We start from the raw sequence: 14,878 nt of genomic DNA on the forward strand, positions 1-14,878 counted from the left end.
GAAGATGTGAAAGGGCCAAGAGCTACAGTTTGTGCTCCATGTCTTCCCAGCTAGACTCTCTTGCTGGGTTTCATCTCCTGTGAAACATCTCAGCATCTCTGTTCTGTTTCCTGGCCATGGGGACACCACTACAAAACCAACAGAAAAAAACTCAAAACAAAACAAAAAAACCAAACAAACAAACAAACAAACAAACAAACAAAACCAAAAAAGACCACCAAAAATTAAAATTTCAATCAGCTCTCACTCATTCTTGGGTCCTCTTCAGCAGCTGGCCACAGCCTATGTGGGATGCAGGGTGACTTCTTCTCACCTGCCCATCTTCATCTGGCTGCTGGCATCCCTGGCAGGGCTTTCAGTCCTGCTTGATTTCCTCACCTCCAAGGCAAGGCTGAAATAATCTGAGACAGCTGCTGCCTGTGGCCTGACTGCAATGTACTTGCCTTAATATTTTACCCTTGGGTGAAGGTTCTGGGCCAGGTGGAACATGTTCAGCCATCTCTTCTTTGGGGCAAGCTGAGTCACTGCTGTTAGAGTTGTGCAAAATCAAGTTTGTGTGTGGTTTTGGTGCATGTGTTTTTACTGTGAGCCCTTAACCTACAATGCACAGCACAGTCCTGCCTGCTGATAGCTCCTGAACACTGACTTCCTTCTGTTCAAGTCACTAATTAAGCAGCAAGAAAGGCTAGAATATAAACCATAATAGAAGTAAATGTATTGCTACCCAATCACTTAAAGCTGGAATTAAACTTTTCTCTGAGGAGAGCAAACAGTGAGTTCTCCAGCTCTCACCCTCAGTGACAGGCAGGAACCTCCACAGGCTGCTCTCCTAGCTGATGGAAGCCCTGCTCAGGATTTTCAGAGGATGTTGTGGCTTTGAGGATCAGGCCAGAGCCTAAATGCCAGAAGGGAGAAGACTCCCACACACCGATGCTCAGGGCTGGGTGTTTGCTCAGTGTGCAGGAGCTCTGCATCAGCCTTCAGAGGGCCAAACACTGCCCTGGGAGAAGGGTGCTGGGCACTGCTCTGGGGCCAGGCTTCCTGCACACAGCTATTGCAGCACCTTCTGGGCACAGCGCGGTGAGATGACCCATTACCTCCTGTTTCTGTGAAAAACATCTCCATGAAAATACTCTTGTTCACCTTCAGGCCAGCAACTCTCTGCGGGCTCAGCATGGGCTCCTCGACCATGTCCTTGGAATAAGAAATCGATGCCTTTATCTCGCATTTCGCCATGGCGCGTGGATAATTGGATGCAATTGTGTAGCCACCCACGCCTTTAATTAATCAAAGAGTTTTTCACGCGGCACTGTGCAATATTTTATTTCCTAACACCCCTGCTACAGAGTGCTAGGATCTGTTGTAACATTTCTTACCCAATTCCAGCACTGAGGGCTATACAACCAAGAAGAAGATGGATCACATGTGTAGAAATCTTGAGCGTTGTCTCCAGAGGCGATTGCCAAGGAATCAGAAGCTGAATTAATCAGAGGCTCATAAAGAGATCTGGGAGAACAAAACAAAAATAAAAAAGAACCAACCAAGAGACGAAAACATCAGGAAGAAAACAGGGAGAAGTCAGAAAATTTCCTGGGGTTTCATTTAGGAAGCTCAGGAAAATTTGGAGGACATCAGAGGTTCTCCTAGAAAACCAGGAAACACATTGCTAGAGTTTACAGTTCTAGGACAGAGATGAAAATACCTTCCAAAGGGCTACCCCAACGCCTTTCCCTTCAGACCTACTCTTGCCCTGATGGGGGAAGGAAAGTGCAGGTAAAGCCTGGAGATGGTTGAGCTGAATGTTAAATGACTGCACAAAAGTGCCTGACAAGTGCCTGTCCACACCGGAGAGCTCACACCTTTGAGTGCAAATGGGCACTTTGGGCTCTCCTCTCTGGGCTTCTTGCAGACTATGGCAACCCCAGCCAGGAAAACTGGGCTGGGACCTGGAGCCCAAGGCATGGGTGAGCACTGGGGACACCTTGCTGCCAAGCAGAGAGCCTGAGTGGGCAGAGCATGGCCCTGGAGCTCAAATCCCACACAAGCACTGCCTACGCCTGCCAGCACAGCACACCGTTCCCCACCTGCCAGCCAAGGTGGGTGCCATCCTCTCCAGCTCCCCAGCTTCTCCTTGGGAGCTGCAGACTGTTTGCACAGCACAGTTCAGAACTGCAGCGGGCGCCTGCCCAGTGCTGGGGGCTGTTCTCACATTTGGCCTCCCCGGGGCAGGACCCATGTGTGCCAGGGTGAGCTTTTAAAGCAAGCACCAGCAAACTGAGCCAGAGCCAGCACACAGCCTGTGAGCCAGCAGCCCCCAGGGAGCCCCAGGGGGAGCCCCCTCCGCACACAGCACCCTGTGGAGCTGCACAGGTGCACACGGGGTGCCGGGAGCCGCGGGCGGGTCGGCCCTGGCGGGGTGCCGGGCTCCCCACCCAGACTGGCTGAGCTGGCTGCCGTGGTGGCGTGGGAGCCTGTGCCGGCCGCCGGTGCTCCAGCCAGGTGCTGCCGTGGGAGTTTCTGGCTGTGGCGTGTGCTCTCTGCAAAATACCCGGTGGTATTTTCTCAGCTGGAAAAAGTGATGTGTATCGCTTTGGCAGGGAAGAGTTCTGCAGCCAAGGCTCTGTGTGTGTGCGTGAAGGGAAGGTGGAGCACCTCTCATGCCCTTGGGCAGGACACGCGTGGTGCTGGGAGCCTGGGGTGCTGGTGCACGCTGCTTTTGGCTGTGGGGTGTTGCAGCGTGGAGTACCCACTCAGGGCTGCTGCCTTCAGTGTGCCTCCAACCAATCTCCTGGAGTGGGTAGGCTCTGGCTCTGAAGGCATCTCTGGGCAGAGGTTCACCAATGGAAGGCCCAGGTTCAGGCTTTTTGCGCCCAAGAGCTGCCTGAGTTGAGAGCAGTCATTTCTCCTGGTTTGGCAGGTGATGGTGTTTGAATTTCTCATTTGCTCTGGTGTGGGTTGGCATGGGCACAACACTGGAGATCCCCTGGGTGCACAGCAAACGGCAGGACACCAGCAGCTTTCCTAAGAGGCAGCTGCAGTAAGAGTTGTTCTGTAACACCAACAGGTCACTTGGTTATTCCACCCATGCAAAATAAACAAACAAGAGTTGCCGCTGCTGCTCTTGCACGTGGGATGCGAGGGGTGAGAAAAAAGGCGTTTTATAAAACTCGTGCCCACTCTCAGGAGGCGGCTGAGGGGCCGAGGGGGACACGCGGGCTCCCCGGGGCTGCTGCAGAGCCGCACCCGCCGATCTCACGGTGCCGGTGCCGCGATCCCGGGCGGAGCCGCGAGGGGGCGGTGGGTGCCCGGCACCGCCCGGCCCGGAGCGCGGTTTGGGCACTCGGCTCTTTTTTGGGAACCCGGGTTTGCAAATCCCCCTTGACGAGGAACCAATGTGGGTGGGAGATGATGTACTTGGGAGAGTCCTGTTTTCTGTGCAGCCAGATCTCCCGTTGCCTCAATTGCTATTCTTTTTTTAATGCAAGCTTGGATTTGTACTCTTCTCTTCCTCTCTCTCTCTCTTTTTTTTTTTAAGATTGTTTGTAGACACTCATTTTGAGAGTGGTGGCAGTTAAACAGAAGAGGAAAACTACGGTCTCTTCCCCAGTTGTGCTGATTTATTTTGTTTCATTTTTTCCCTTTTTCTCCTCAGACCCTGCACAAGTTTCTTTGCTACAGATAGCTGTGCCAGGACAGTGTCTCTCTCACAGTGCAGCCACAAGCCTTAGGATCTCAGTAAAGCTGATTGTATGGACAGAGCCATCCTGCTTAATGTTAACAAATGAGCTTAGTCTTCCCTTGGCCTTGATGCAGGCAATAATGAGACCACATCTTCCAGGGCATGATTCAGAGTGGGAATCTAATATGCTCTGAATGGTTCCCCAGGGACTTCCTTGCCACTGAGGATGCAAGGAGCCTAATCTCCTACCCTAGGCTGTTGGGAGAGACAATATAAGCATCTCCCTTGCATGCTGTAATGGTTGGTATCAGCCCAGCTGCCTGTGAGTAATTGCTGAGCGTGCCAGAAGGCACCCACCTCCTGTTGGAACATGTATCCCCATCGTCCAGGGAAGTGGCACAGCCAAGAAGCCACTGGCTGCTGATCTTACATTACCACAAAGGCAAAGGGCAGTGCACTGCAATGGCAGTGAGGAAATCAGCTGAGTGGCACATGGAAACCCTCACCAAACAATCTTAGAGCTCTCAAACTGAGATCCAGTTTGAGTCCATGGGCCTGTGTTGGATATTGCTGTGGGAGCAGGGTGAGCCATGGTACTGCAGTGACTGCAGTCACCAAGACAGAAACACACTGGGTACAGTCAATGTCTTCAGGTGTAGCTGAGACTCTTCAGCCCTTGGCTTCAATGCTGCAGTCACTGTATACCACCCCCAGGGATGCCCATGTCCTGGGGCTGTACCTGCAGCCCCCTCATCCTGCCCCATATCTTGCATCTCCTGCCCCTAATCCCACAAAGCCTTTCCTTCACTCACCTGTGGCCCGAGGCACCTCGCTCATTTCAGGAAGGCAGAGCTAATGTTTCCTAAGAAAAAAAACATATGACACTAGGAGTGTTTGCAAGGAAGTCAAAGCATTTTAACAAAGCCAATAGATCCCTCCACCACCCTAAAAAGGACTTTGACCAGTTTGAGCCACGGAAGCCCATAGCCATGCTCACCCAGCAGCAGAGCATGGTTGCAATGGGCAGCCCTGCAACAACCACAGGCAGACAGACGGGGTACAGAGGGGCTCCAACTCCTCACTGAATGAAAGGCACCTACTAATAAAACTCCACACACATAAAAAACTAAAACTACCTGGTTCCACAGTGCTGATGTTAAGACCTTGTGGGAAGGAGTGGCATATACAATTGGTGAGGCCAGGCATATAAGGAAAAGATCAGTCCATGGGGCCCAGATCAGGAGAGCAAAGCTGTAGTAAATGGCAACTGCCATATACCTCTGAGTAAAATTTTGGCTCCTTAATCTTAGGGAAGCAAGCTGGGAGAAAAAGCCACAGCCGGTCCTTGCCAACAGAGCATAAAGATTAGCTTCCTTCCAGTTTATTTGACCTTCATGGCCAGTGTATCCCAATACCAATAAGGCTCCAAAACTCCAGCCTCCACCCTTTGCTACATACTCAAGAGAACAAATCCCTGCTGCCATGGGTCGCAGAGAGGCAAAACAACTCGGGACCCAGAAACCACCAGCTCGAGCCTGGCAGCCAGACGAGGCTGTTTGCCAAACCTTCCTGGCGAAGGCTCAGCACTGGCACAGCCCATAGGGGAGCTCTGCAGGGCCTGCCACAGCTCTTCACTAACCTCCACACAGCAAATGATGTTAGTTATGCATTTTATAGCTCAATAAATCAGAAGGCCAAATAGCCCGAGCTCTGACTTGATGCTAGGGCTGGGCTACCCACATGGTTTTCCCACAGAGAAACAACTTGCAAAGAGGCAGAGCAGGAGGCCAGGTCCCACAATCCTCCCCCACAGCACAGGCAGCCACTTTGCCATCAGAAAGGAAGGGGTTTCTGCTAAGGCATACAGGACAGGAAGAACATGATGAGCAAGACACTCTTCACAGGCTCCACCTGGATATTTGCCAGGTTTTGTTGTGTCCGGGTAAGTTTCATTCCAGAGGACTGCTAGCTTCAGCACACTTAGAACTAACAGCATAGAAGGGCATGCACGTCTTCAGAGGTCCACCCAGGCTTGCAAAACACAGCTGGAAGCTTGTAATGGATCCCTGCTCTAACAACTTCATGCCTGCATATGAAGCATCCCAATATCCAAAGACAAAATTCCAATGAGTATGGGTGGAGGGCAAAAGGGAGAGCACCAGCTTGGGATTCCTCAGCACTGAAACCTTTGCTGTAACCTCAGCAAAGTAGAGGTTCCCTACTTCAGCAGTGGATCACAGCAGACAGAAACTGCAACCATATTTCAAGCCTGCCTGCTTAATGGAAACAGAAATCTTACTTTATCTGGTCCAATTTGCTCATCTAGAGGCAAGGAGTCAATTAGCTGAAACAACAAGTTCTCACAGCTAGTTCTTGTAGCAGTTCTTTGAGAGCAACATACTAGTTAACACCACATACTTTTTAACACCACATTTGGGCAATTTCTACCTGCCAGTGCAACCAGGGTACTGATGCCTCTGGATACTGGTATCTGGAGACAACTACTTCTCTAAACATTTGGCAGAAGGGAAAAGAAACAGTGATCAGAACCAAAGAAATCAGGCAGGCATTCCCTACCCAATCAAAACCATCCCCCAAGGGAAGCTACGGACACCTCTTCTTCTAGGATCTTTGTGGGGTTTTCTTTTGACTCTCCCCATTCCTGAACATCCTCCCCCAACTATAACCCAGGAAACTGCAAGAGACAGACATGGGGTCCCAAACAGAAACCACTGATGAAGCTAGGCTGTTAATGTGGTGGTCCATGGATAGGATGATGCCCCTGGCTGATGGAGGCCACTCCATCACTTTGAGGACAGCCGCTCCACTGGCTCTGAGCTATTCTTATTTCAAATCCTTGGAAGAAGAATTGAGATGGAGAGGGAAATGGTTTTGCTAGGGGAGAGGATGCATAGAGTGATGCACAAAGCCTTTGGTGTAGTTAAATAAAGATGTTAACCCCCCAGCCAAGCTCCAAGGGAGATGATGGAGATGGCCGTGGAAGGCTATTTCCCAAGCACAGAGGAAGAACAGGACAGCACTGACCCTACTTGCTTAAAGCACGTGCTCTCTGCCCCCAGACAGGGCACACAGCAGTCACAGCTCCACTGACTTTGAGCAGGATGTGGAACACAGAGCACTACCTGGTGCATTGCTCAGAAACAGAATAAAGAAACCCGATGAAAGGGTAAAAAAGAGCCATGCAAAAGGCAGAACACAGTTCAGCAAGAGGCTTACAGGGCTGACCCGTTCCATCTGTGTGTGATGGCACCCTATAACACACCCTCATGACATGGATGCTGTGGGGATGAGAAAACTGCACCCATGGGCAAATGTGACACTAAGCCTCAGTTGCTCAGAGGAGGACACAGCAGCAAACGCTCCTGCTCATTTCCAAAAAGGTGCACAGGCAAAAAAAGAAGTCGTTTGGCAATTCAGTGTCATTTTCAGTTTGGCTTTTATTTTCAGTTACTTCAACAACAAGGCGTTCCAAAACACATAGTGATCTTGGTGCAGACAAGACTGTCATTGCTACAAGCATTGGCAGATTCTCAGCTCATAATGCTTCGAGGCATCAAAACAACAACAACAACAAAATCACAGCTCTACAGGGGAGGGTAAAAGCTACAGTAGTTCAAACTCACTTGTATGTTCCAGATATACCCAAGTGGGCTCCATAGTACTATCCCGTGGAAATAAGGTTTTCACAGCATATATTTTTACCGTTCATGATGCATCAGAAAAGCTCCATCTCACTGCTGAGTTGAAAAGCAGACACTGAAGTTCTTGTACCCAGACTCTGGGCACAGCACTAACTGCATTAACCTTTATAGTCAGAAGCTTCCTAGTTCCTAAAAATGATTTGGGTCTTTAGCGTCAATATTAGTACAATACTGTAACAGCTTAGAAAGATGCAAAACCTTGGATGTGAGAAGGGCACAGCCTAATTCACCTCCAAGAATTTGTGAAGTATCCGCACCAACACTTTCCCTGCACTGCCCCACTGAATTAATTATTGTATCAACAGCAGAATGACTTTCTCCCTTTGTACCATATAGAAAAAAAATTAATAGATACAGTAAGTTCTCACACTGAGCATGTTAAATACTTTGAAATCTAGGACACTGCTCTTTGAAGTGTTACAAAATAAAATGATAAAACAGACTTTCAGTACCTGCCCCCTCCCTCCTCAACTGCAAAGTAACAGGAATCTCAGTATGAAAAATACAAATATATTCTTCCAGTCACTAGTTATTTGTCACAAGGTATAGTGTAAGCATTCTGCATAAAAATAATAATTAAAAAAAAAACAAACAGAAAAACAAACAACATTTTATTGTGGTTCTGTGTGACCCAGTAGCCCAAGAAGAAATAAAAATTCCCGTCTTCTGCTGTAGGAAAACAAAAATTACACATACAAAAAACATTTATATACACATTTTACAGTAACCATCTGGCATTACCATTTATAGCTAACCCAGCTTGCACAGTTACCAAAAGGCAGTTTTTGAACGCAACACAGACCCGGCACAGCAGACAGATGGAGGGTGATAACCATACTGGACTTAAATGAAATACATGGCACACAGCAGGGCCCAGGAAACAGCCACTGCATTGAAACGAGATTGTTCGGTTGTAGCAAGGTAGGATGACAAGTCATTTAAGCTGCTTTTTTCATCTTTTCCCAACCAAAAAAGGTCAGACTTACTGTTAAAAAGAGCAAGCCAACTTCAAAGCAGCTGTGCTGAGCCTTGCTCCTCAGCTTAGGTATATTTTGTATTCATGACAGTTCCACGACCTTGGCCTATAAAAATGTGAAAACACACTGCTCAGTTACTTGTCCACAGGACCACTGGCAGTCAGAGGAAATGCCTCAGAGCACATCTGTTGTAGAGCACATAAAGAAAAAAACAGAGATAAATCAAGTTCTCATGTAAACATTACTTATTGTAGTAACAACACCCATATTACCAGGTTCTTGATTTAAGGCAGTTGGCAGTTATTTCTTTTTTTATTATCCACTTCTAGCTGCTTGTCACTTAGCCTATAGTTAATAGCAACAAAACACAACAGGCTCCAGCCTATCACAGACATATCTAAAGACAGTTCTACTTTACACGGGAGGAAACCAATCTAGCCTGGTCTAAATAAAAGATTGTCTGAGTTTAGGATAGCTGAAGCCCTACAGATCAGTGTGCAGCTCTTGGTCCTCCATTCAACTGGAGGTTAGGTGGGCAAATCCCTATGCTAAACTAGCCAGGCTGCATATTTGGCAAAGCCTAATTCTCTAACTTAAATGTCAGTAGTGGTACATCATGGATAAAGGCTGGTTAGGGGCAGAATTCAAGTGATGATAGCTTTATTTACACTCATAGCCTGAAAGAAGCAAACCAGGACATACATAAGAATGTAAATCCAAAACAAGAAGAGACAGCAGGTTTGGTTTTTCCCAGAGAAGGTGAGGGAAGAGGGAAAAGGGAGAAGTAGGATGCAGGTGCCGTAAGTGCTGGCCTGCCCAGCAAAGTGCATGTGCTGTCTCCGCTGGAGAATATCATACATGAACAGAGCACTCAGCTCCATGGGAAGAGGCTGTTTAAGAGCAATGTTTAAGAGCAAGATGGTCAGTTCAGGGTTGGGTTGCTTTAGGTTTTTTGCATTTGCTGTTAGCATGGGTTTGGTTGTTTGGTTTTGGTTTTTTGTTTTGTGGTTTTTTTTTTTTTGCCTTTAAAAAATTTTATTTTAACCTTTCTGCTTTTCAAAGTTGGGATCACTGGCTGACAGAAACAAGTTTGCGTGTCAGGACGCCCACAATGTGTGCGAAGATTCAAAAGTCAAGAAAAGAAGCCCTCTCCCCAAAGGAAAACACGAAACAAGAACAACACCTTCTCAAGAAGGTCAACGGTTTTCAAGGAAACACCACCCGCCTTCCCCCTTCGCTCAGCTCTTCCCCTTGCAAGAGCTGGGGTGGAGGTCGCAGTCCAGGAGTATGACCTAGACAGCATCAAGGGCATAACCGGGCACGAGTGAGCAAGAAGGTTCCCTCTGCCCTTCGTCCAGGGGCGCAGTACCAAGCAGAAGGAAGACAAATGAAGGGCTGAGCAGTTTGTGGCCGAGGCGGGGTGGGGGGAGTCCGGGGGTCTCACTCCCCTTCCTCCTTGATGCGTTGCTGTTTGTTGCGCCGGGCATCCATGTCGAAGTTGAAGTCGTTCCACTCGTCGCGGGGCGGGAAGGAGATGGTCTGCCGGAGCGTGAAGCGCACGGCGTCGATGACGCGCTCCCCCCGCGTCTCACTGGAGCCCACGCTGACGGTGGAGGCGCCGCTGGGGGTGCGCAGGAGGTGGGGAGGGGAGGAGAAGTCATGGAGCTGCCGGTGGTCCAGGATGCCCTTCCAGATGGCATGGCGGAACTGCTCCGGGATCTTGAGGCTCACCAGATCCTGCAAGGCAAGGCGCAGGGCTTAGCAGGGCAATTAATCCCTAGGCAAGATGGGCTCCAGGAGTAAAAGCAGCCACTGGGCCACCCTGCAAATGCCTATGAAGCACCAAAGCTGCTAAAATCCAGGTGGCCACAATACACTGCAGAAGACAAACCACTGATCATGAAAGTGGTTCTGAACTGATCACTTCTGAACAGGCATGTGGGGCCACGAGGCAGTAATGGTCTGGTTTTAAGGCATGAGGTCTGTTTTTAAGTTACACAAAACACATGTTCATGCATAAGACATGGTGATCTAAAGCTAGATGCTTAACTGGACTGTAAGGCCTCCAAGGCAACCTCAGGGATCTGTTGGTTGTCAGTGGTGGGGTATGCTGGGCTGCTGAAGGTCAATGGTTTTGAAAACTTCCATTATTTCAAAGGTTGCAAAAGGATTTTAGAATCCAAGTTAAGCTCCAGTATTCAAAGTTCTGGGTCTGACTCTATAGGAACTGTCTTATTTACTTGAACATAACTAAAACCTAATAACAGACACAAACAATCTTTGAAAACTTGTACTTTGAGGCCCCATCATTTCTGGTGCAAAACCTGAGGGTTGCATTACCTAAACTCTGGGATACGTGGTATCAGCTTCTGAAAATATTAGCAATCAATTTTGGTTAATTTGGGTCAGCTTTTCTAATTAGAGCAGCAACAGAAGGAAGGCAGCCTATGCTAGGGAGCAAAAGCACCACAGCCTTCCGAAGTCTCAGGGGAAAAAAAAATGGGACAGCCAGCTCAGAGGAGAGCAATGGCTCAGGAGAGGAAGCAGCAACCCTGCAGCAAAAGCCATGCAAGAGAAAAAAACAATCAACAGGGCTGAGATGCCAGTGGCAAGGGAAGATGATTAAGGTAAGGCCAGAAAACAGAAGCAGGGAGGGAAAAATGCAGACCACTTCTGGACAGCCTACTTGTCTGCAGGCAAGCGAGGTGTAAACTGAAACCAAGCCTTGCAGAATTAACAGGCGTGTGGGCTGGGGCCACTCTGGGGGCTAAAACAGAGAGTGGTGGGGAAGGGGAGACACACTTTCTCTGTGCCAGGCAAGGCAGTTACAATGCTGGCCCTGACTCCAGCCTCTCTTCACCTCACAACATGTCTTCTCTGTGTGCTACAGCCTTAAATCAAACTAATCATGTAAAAATAAAAGTATACTGAGTCTAGATTTCTGACCTCTTTCTAAAGCGGGGCCAAGAATGCAAACAAAGGAAATGGTGAGGAGTTACTTACATCCATGGAGTAATGCTCAATCTGATAGATGGTGGTCAGCCCCTGGGTCGTGAAATAATCCACACAGGATGAGCAGCCCAACCTCGCTAAGAAGCTGCAGAGGAGGAAGGAAGGAAGGAGAGAGAAAATAGGATCACCCTGGCTGCAACAGCCCAAACCACAGAAAAACCAAACACTCAGCCAATCTGCAGCAATAGGAAACAAAGCTTTCACCCTTGGCTTGACCTCCTCCAAGACATCCCAGGTCAGCAAGCCACATCACTGCCACATCAAACAAGGGAGTCCTTCAGCTCAGCGCCTACCAGACAGCCCTCATGGCAGCACCTTGCCTTAGTCAAGAGCTAGTGCTGCACAGTCTGGGTCTTGGGGCAGGAAGGCTCACACAGACCCTCCTGCCAGGTCCTGTCACCCAGAAGGTGGCTGAGCCCATGGCAGCCTGCTGCATGCACAGAGGGCTTCAGCAAGGCACGAGGTCTGAGGCTCAGACACACCATGCCCTTCTAATCAGCATATTCCTCTCTAAGTGTAAGGGATTCCTCCTTTATGGGCAGCATCTTTCAACTTTTCTGACCTCATGAAGGACAGAGGGGCTTCTGACCCCAGCCATAGCTTGTCAAGTGTCCAAAGGGGAAAAAAGAAAAATAAGAAACGTTTCCAAGACTGCCTGGCACCCTCAAGCTCCACCAGTCCAACAGATGCTGCATCCCTCAGCTTTCCTGCAGTCCTAACATCCCTGTTTCTCTCAGCTGCTCAGAGGTGGGAATTTGAGGCTCGGTACCCAGAGGGTGCCAGCCTCACGACTGCCAAGGGCCCAGGGGGATCCAGTGCTCCAGTAGAATGGGACAAGTAACCTGTCAGGACCCTTCAGGCTCCTGAGACAAGGCCTGTGCTCACTGCGGGTGGGAAACGTGCGCCGGGCAGCCTGCTCCCGCTCACCTGACGATGCTGCAGTCTGAGGGGTATGGAGGAGGGGGGGTGCAGTGGGACGTTGAAGGCATGGAGAGGGGAGGAGGCAGCGCCTGCGTGGGGCTGAGGCCATTCATGTCACCGGTCATGGCCATGTGGGTGCCCATCATGGGAACTGGAGGAGAGAAGAAGGAGGAGTACATTGTTACCCAGGCATCCCCAGACCCCTGCTTCGCCCCCAGCACGGCACAGAAGGACAGCACCCACAGCCCAAGCAGCCTTAATTCCCCTGCAATGCCCTGCACAGGGCGAGCTCACGAGAAGCTTCAGGCAGGGACAAGGACCAGATGACAGACAGTTCTTCAGGAGCCCTCTCCTCACAGGAGCAACTGTCAGCAGTGCCTCTGTCGTGTCACCTTCCCTCACAGACAGACTTGGTAGAAACCTAAGCAAGAAACCTCGTCTTGGCTTGCCCTGCCATGGGAGAGGAGCAGGACAGAGCCAGCAGAGTAACCCAATACAGAAGCCAAACAGCTTTGTTTTCAGAGACAGCAAGAGCACCCGAAGGGGATCAGCAACAGGTGTGGGCAAGAGTCCAGTGCTTTCGAAATAAATAAATAAATAAATAAATGAAAAACGACCAAAAAAAACCCCAACAAAACTCAGCCCCCAGAACCATGTCTGTCATCCTGGATTTACAGGCCTGCTGGGCACTCTTCAGCAGCCAGGAGGAACAGAGCTGTGAGATGCAGATATTTCCTTTGAAATTAAGAAGTGTCTTAATTGAACTGAGGGAAAAAAGTCTTGCTAACATTTGCATCTCCTGTGCTGGGAAAAGATGAAGAAACGAATCTTGAAAGCCAGAGGACAGTGCAGCCAGCTAGAACTGCAGCAAGAAGCAGCTCTGTTCACCCCTGTGAGTCTTTGAGCAGGATGCTGAAGCCTTGCCCCATGGCACATCAGTGAGCAATATTTATTTGGCTCTGCAGGTTCACAGCAAATGACTCCAGGCTCTCCAGCTTAACACTAGCCACTTGGAGATGCCAAGTCTCCTTGCCCAGACTAGCAGGGAGCGCACAGTGAACAAGAGAAGAAAGAATAAGTGTTTCTTACTGTTGGTTCCCATGCTGTCGGGGATGGTGGTTGGGGTCAGGGCATTGCGCTGCTGGGGGTTGATGAGCTGGCTGACTGAGGGCAGCTTGTTCATGCTGTTCATTTTGCTGAGTGGTGGAGAGTTAGAGCCGTAGGATGACTGCGACTGCATGGAGGTCCTGCAAACCAAGGAGAAGTTAGGACAGGAATCACAACCGTTGGTTGTTAAGAACGTGCATCCAAGGGGCTACGTGACCTACTATAGTGAAATCACTGACACCATGGGATCATCGCAGACAAAGATCACTGGAGAGTGAGTCAACAGGACAAAAAGTTTCCCAGGTATTCTTGTCACTTATTTAAAAAAGAAAAAAGTGAGTACCAAAAAGGTAAAGTTTTTACTTAAATAAAAAGTTTGAACTAAAAGTAGAGTGTCTATGAAAGTTTTTCAGTTGAAAAGAATATATGCAAAGCCAGCAACCAGCTACCAAAATTCAAAGTGTATTTTTAAGTTAAGCTCTCTTTGTGTTCAAAAACTTTTTTCATAAGAAAAAGAACCGAGGAAGCCCTCTCAAACCATTCGAACTACCCCTGACACCTGACTGCAGAAGTGATTCTCAGATCAGGTGGCACTTATCACCTTGGTTTCTCCAAAATTCATAGTTATTCATATGATCAGGTTGTTATCAGGTGCGTATTTAACAGCCAGAAGCTCTTTGCTCAAGACAGATTCCATACACCTTAGGGCCCACTGCTGAGATGGACAGAGCTGCCTGGGATGCCAACAAACAGCTTTTGCTGGTGTTAAGGAAAACTTGGTATCCAAACCCTGCAGGCTGCTTACAAAGAGTATCAGGTTCCTACTACCACTCAACAACAGCATTACCCTCCCTCAAGTCCATCCAGCCCCAAACTCCATCCACCATACTCGTGAACTGGGCCAGAGAGGCTTGCTGGCAAGCTCCCAGTGCCCAGCCCTGAGGGTCCCAGCTGCAATCCTGCTGTGTAAGTGATCCAGACTGTGAAGACCAGACTGCTTCTGAACAGCAGCCCAGTTCCCAGATCGAGTTACGGCTGTGGCATCCCATTTGGAGTGGGGTCTTATGTGGGATATGCAGAAAATTATCATTAAAGCTGGTCCAACAGCAGAATTGGCAGAACACTGCCATGCCACAAGGGAGCAGGTTTTTCTCTCTCTCACCAGGGGCATTTGCAGGACTGGGCAAACGCTCGGGAAATGTTCCTGCTTCCCAAGCACAAACACCCTCACGAGCTGTGGTGTTCCTGCAGAGCAGAGGTTGCCCAGCTCGCCACAGAGCCTGGCACTCATATCACAGTGACCCCATGGTGAATGGGGAAGGGCACATTCCCATCTTATTTCCCATTGGGAAACTTGTTCATCTGGATATAACTGGTTACACCAATTCTTGGGAACTGGCTTTTCTTCTATGCAAATAGAATAGTTATTACTTCAAATAAGCAAAGTGTAAAAGGAAAGA

General features: G+C 49.0%; 1 protein-coding gene across 1 annotated transcript in view; it reads right to left on the reverse strand.

Annotated features, from left to right (window-relative positions):
• Positions 1-7,119: 7,119 nt before the first annotated feature.
• The window catches only part of TP63 (tumor protein p63), a 102,720-nt gene continuing 94,961 nt past the window's right edge, over positions 7,120-14,878 (reverse strand). The window contains exons 11-14 of the mRNA XM_027720798.2: positions 13,401-13,558; positions 12,318-12,462; positions 11,382-11,475; positions 7,120-10,115 (exon numbers count right to left, since the gene is read on the reverse strand). Of these exons, the coding sequence (XP_027576599.1) occupies positions 9,819-10,115; positions 11,382-11,475; positions 12,318-12,462; positions 13,401-13,558 (694 nt within the window). The 3' untranslated portion in view covers positions 7,120-9,818. The remainder of the gene's footprint in view (positions 10,116-11,381; positions 11,476-12,317; positions 12,463-13,400; positions 13,559-14,878) is intronic.

Source organism: Pipra filicauda, unplaced genomic scaffold (genome assembly GCF_003945595.2).
Source record: "Pipra filicauda isolate LSUMZ 115617 unplaced genomic scaffold, ASM394559v2 scaffold98_size3848907_pilon, whole genome shotgun sequence".
NCBI lineage: Eukaryota > Metazoa > Chordata > Aves > Passeriformes > Pipridae > Pipra > Pipra filicauda.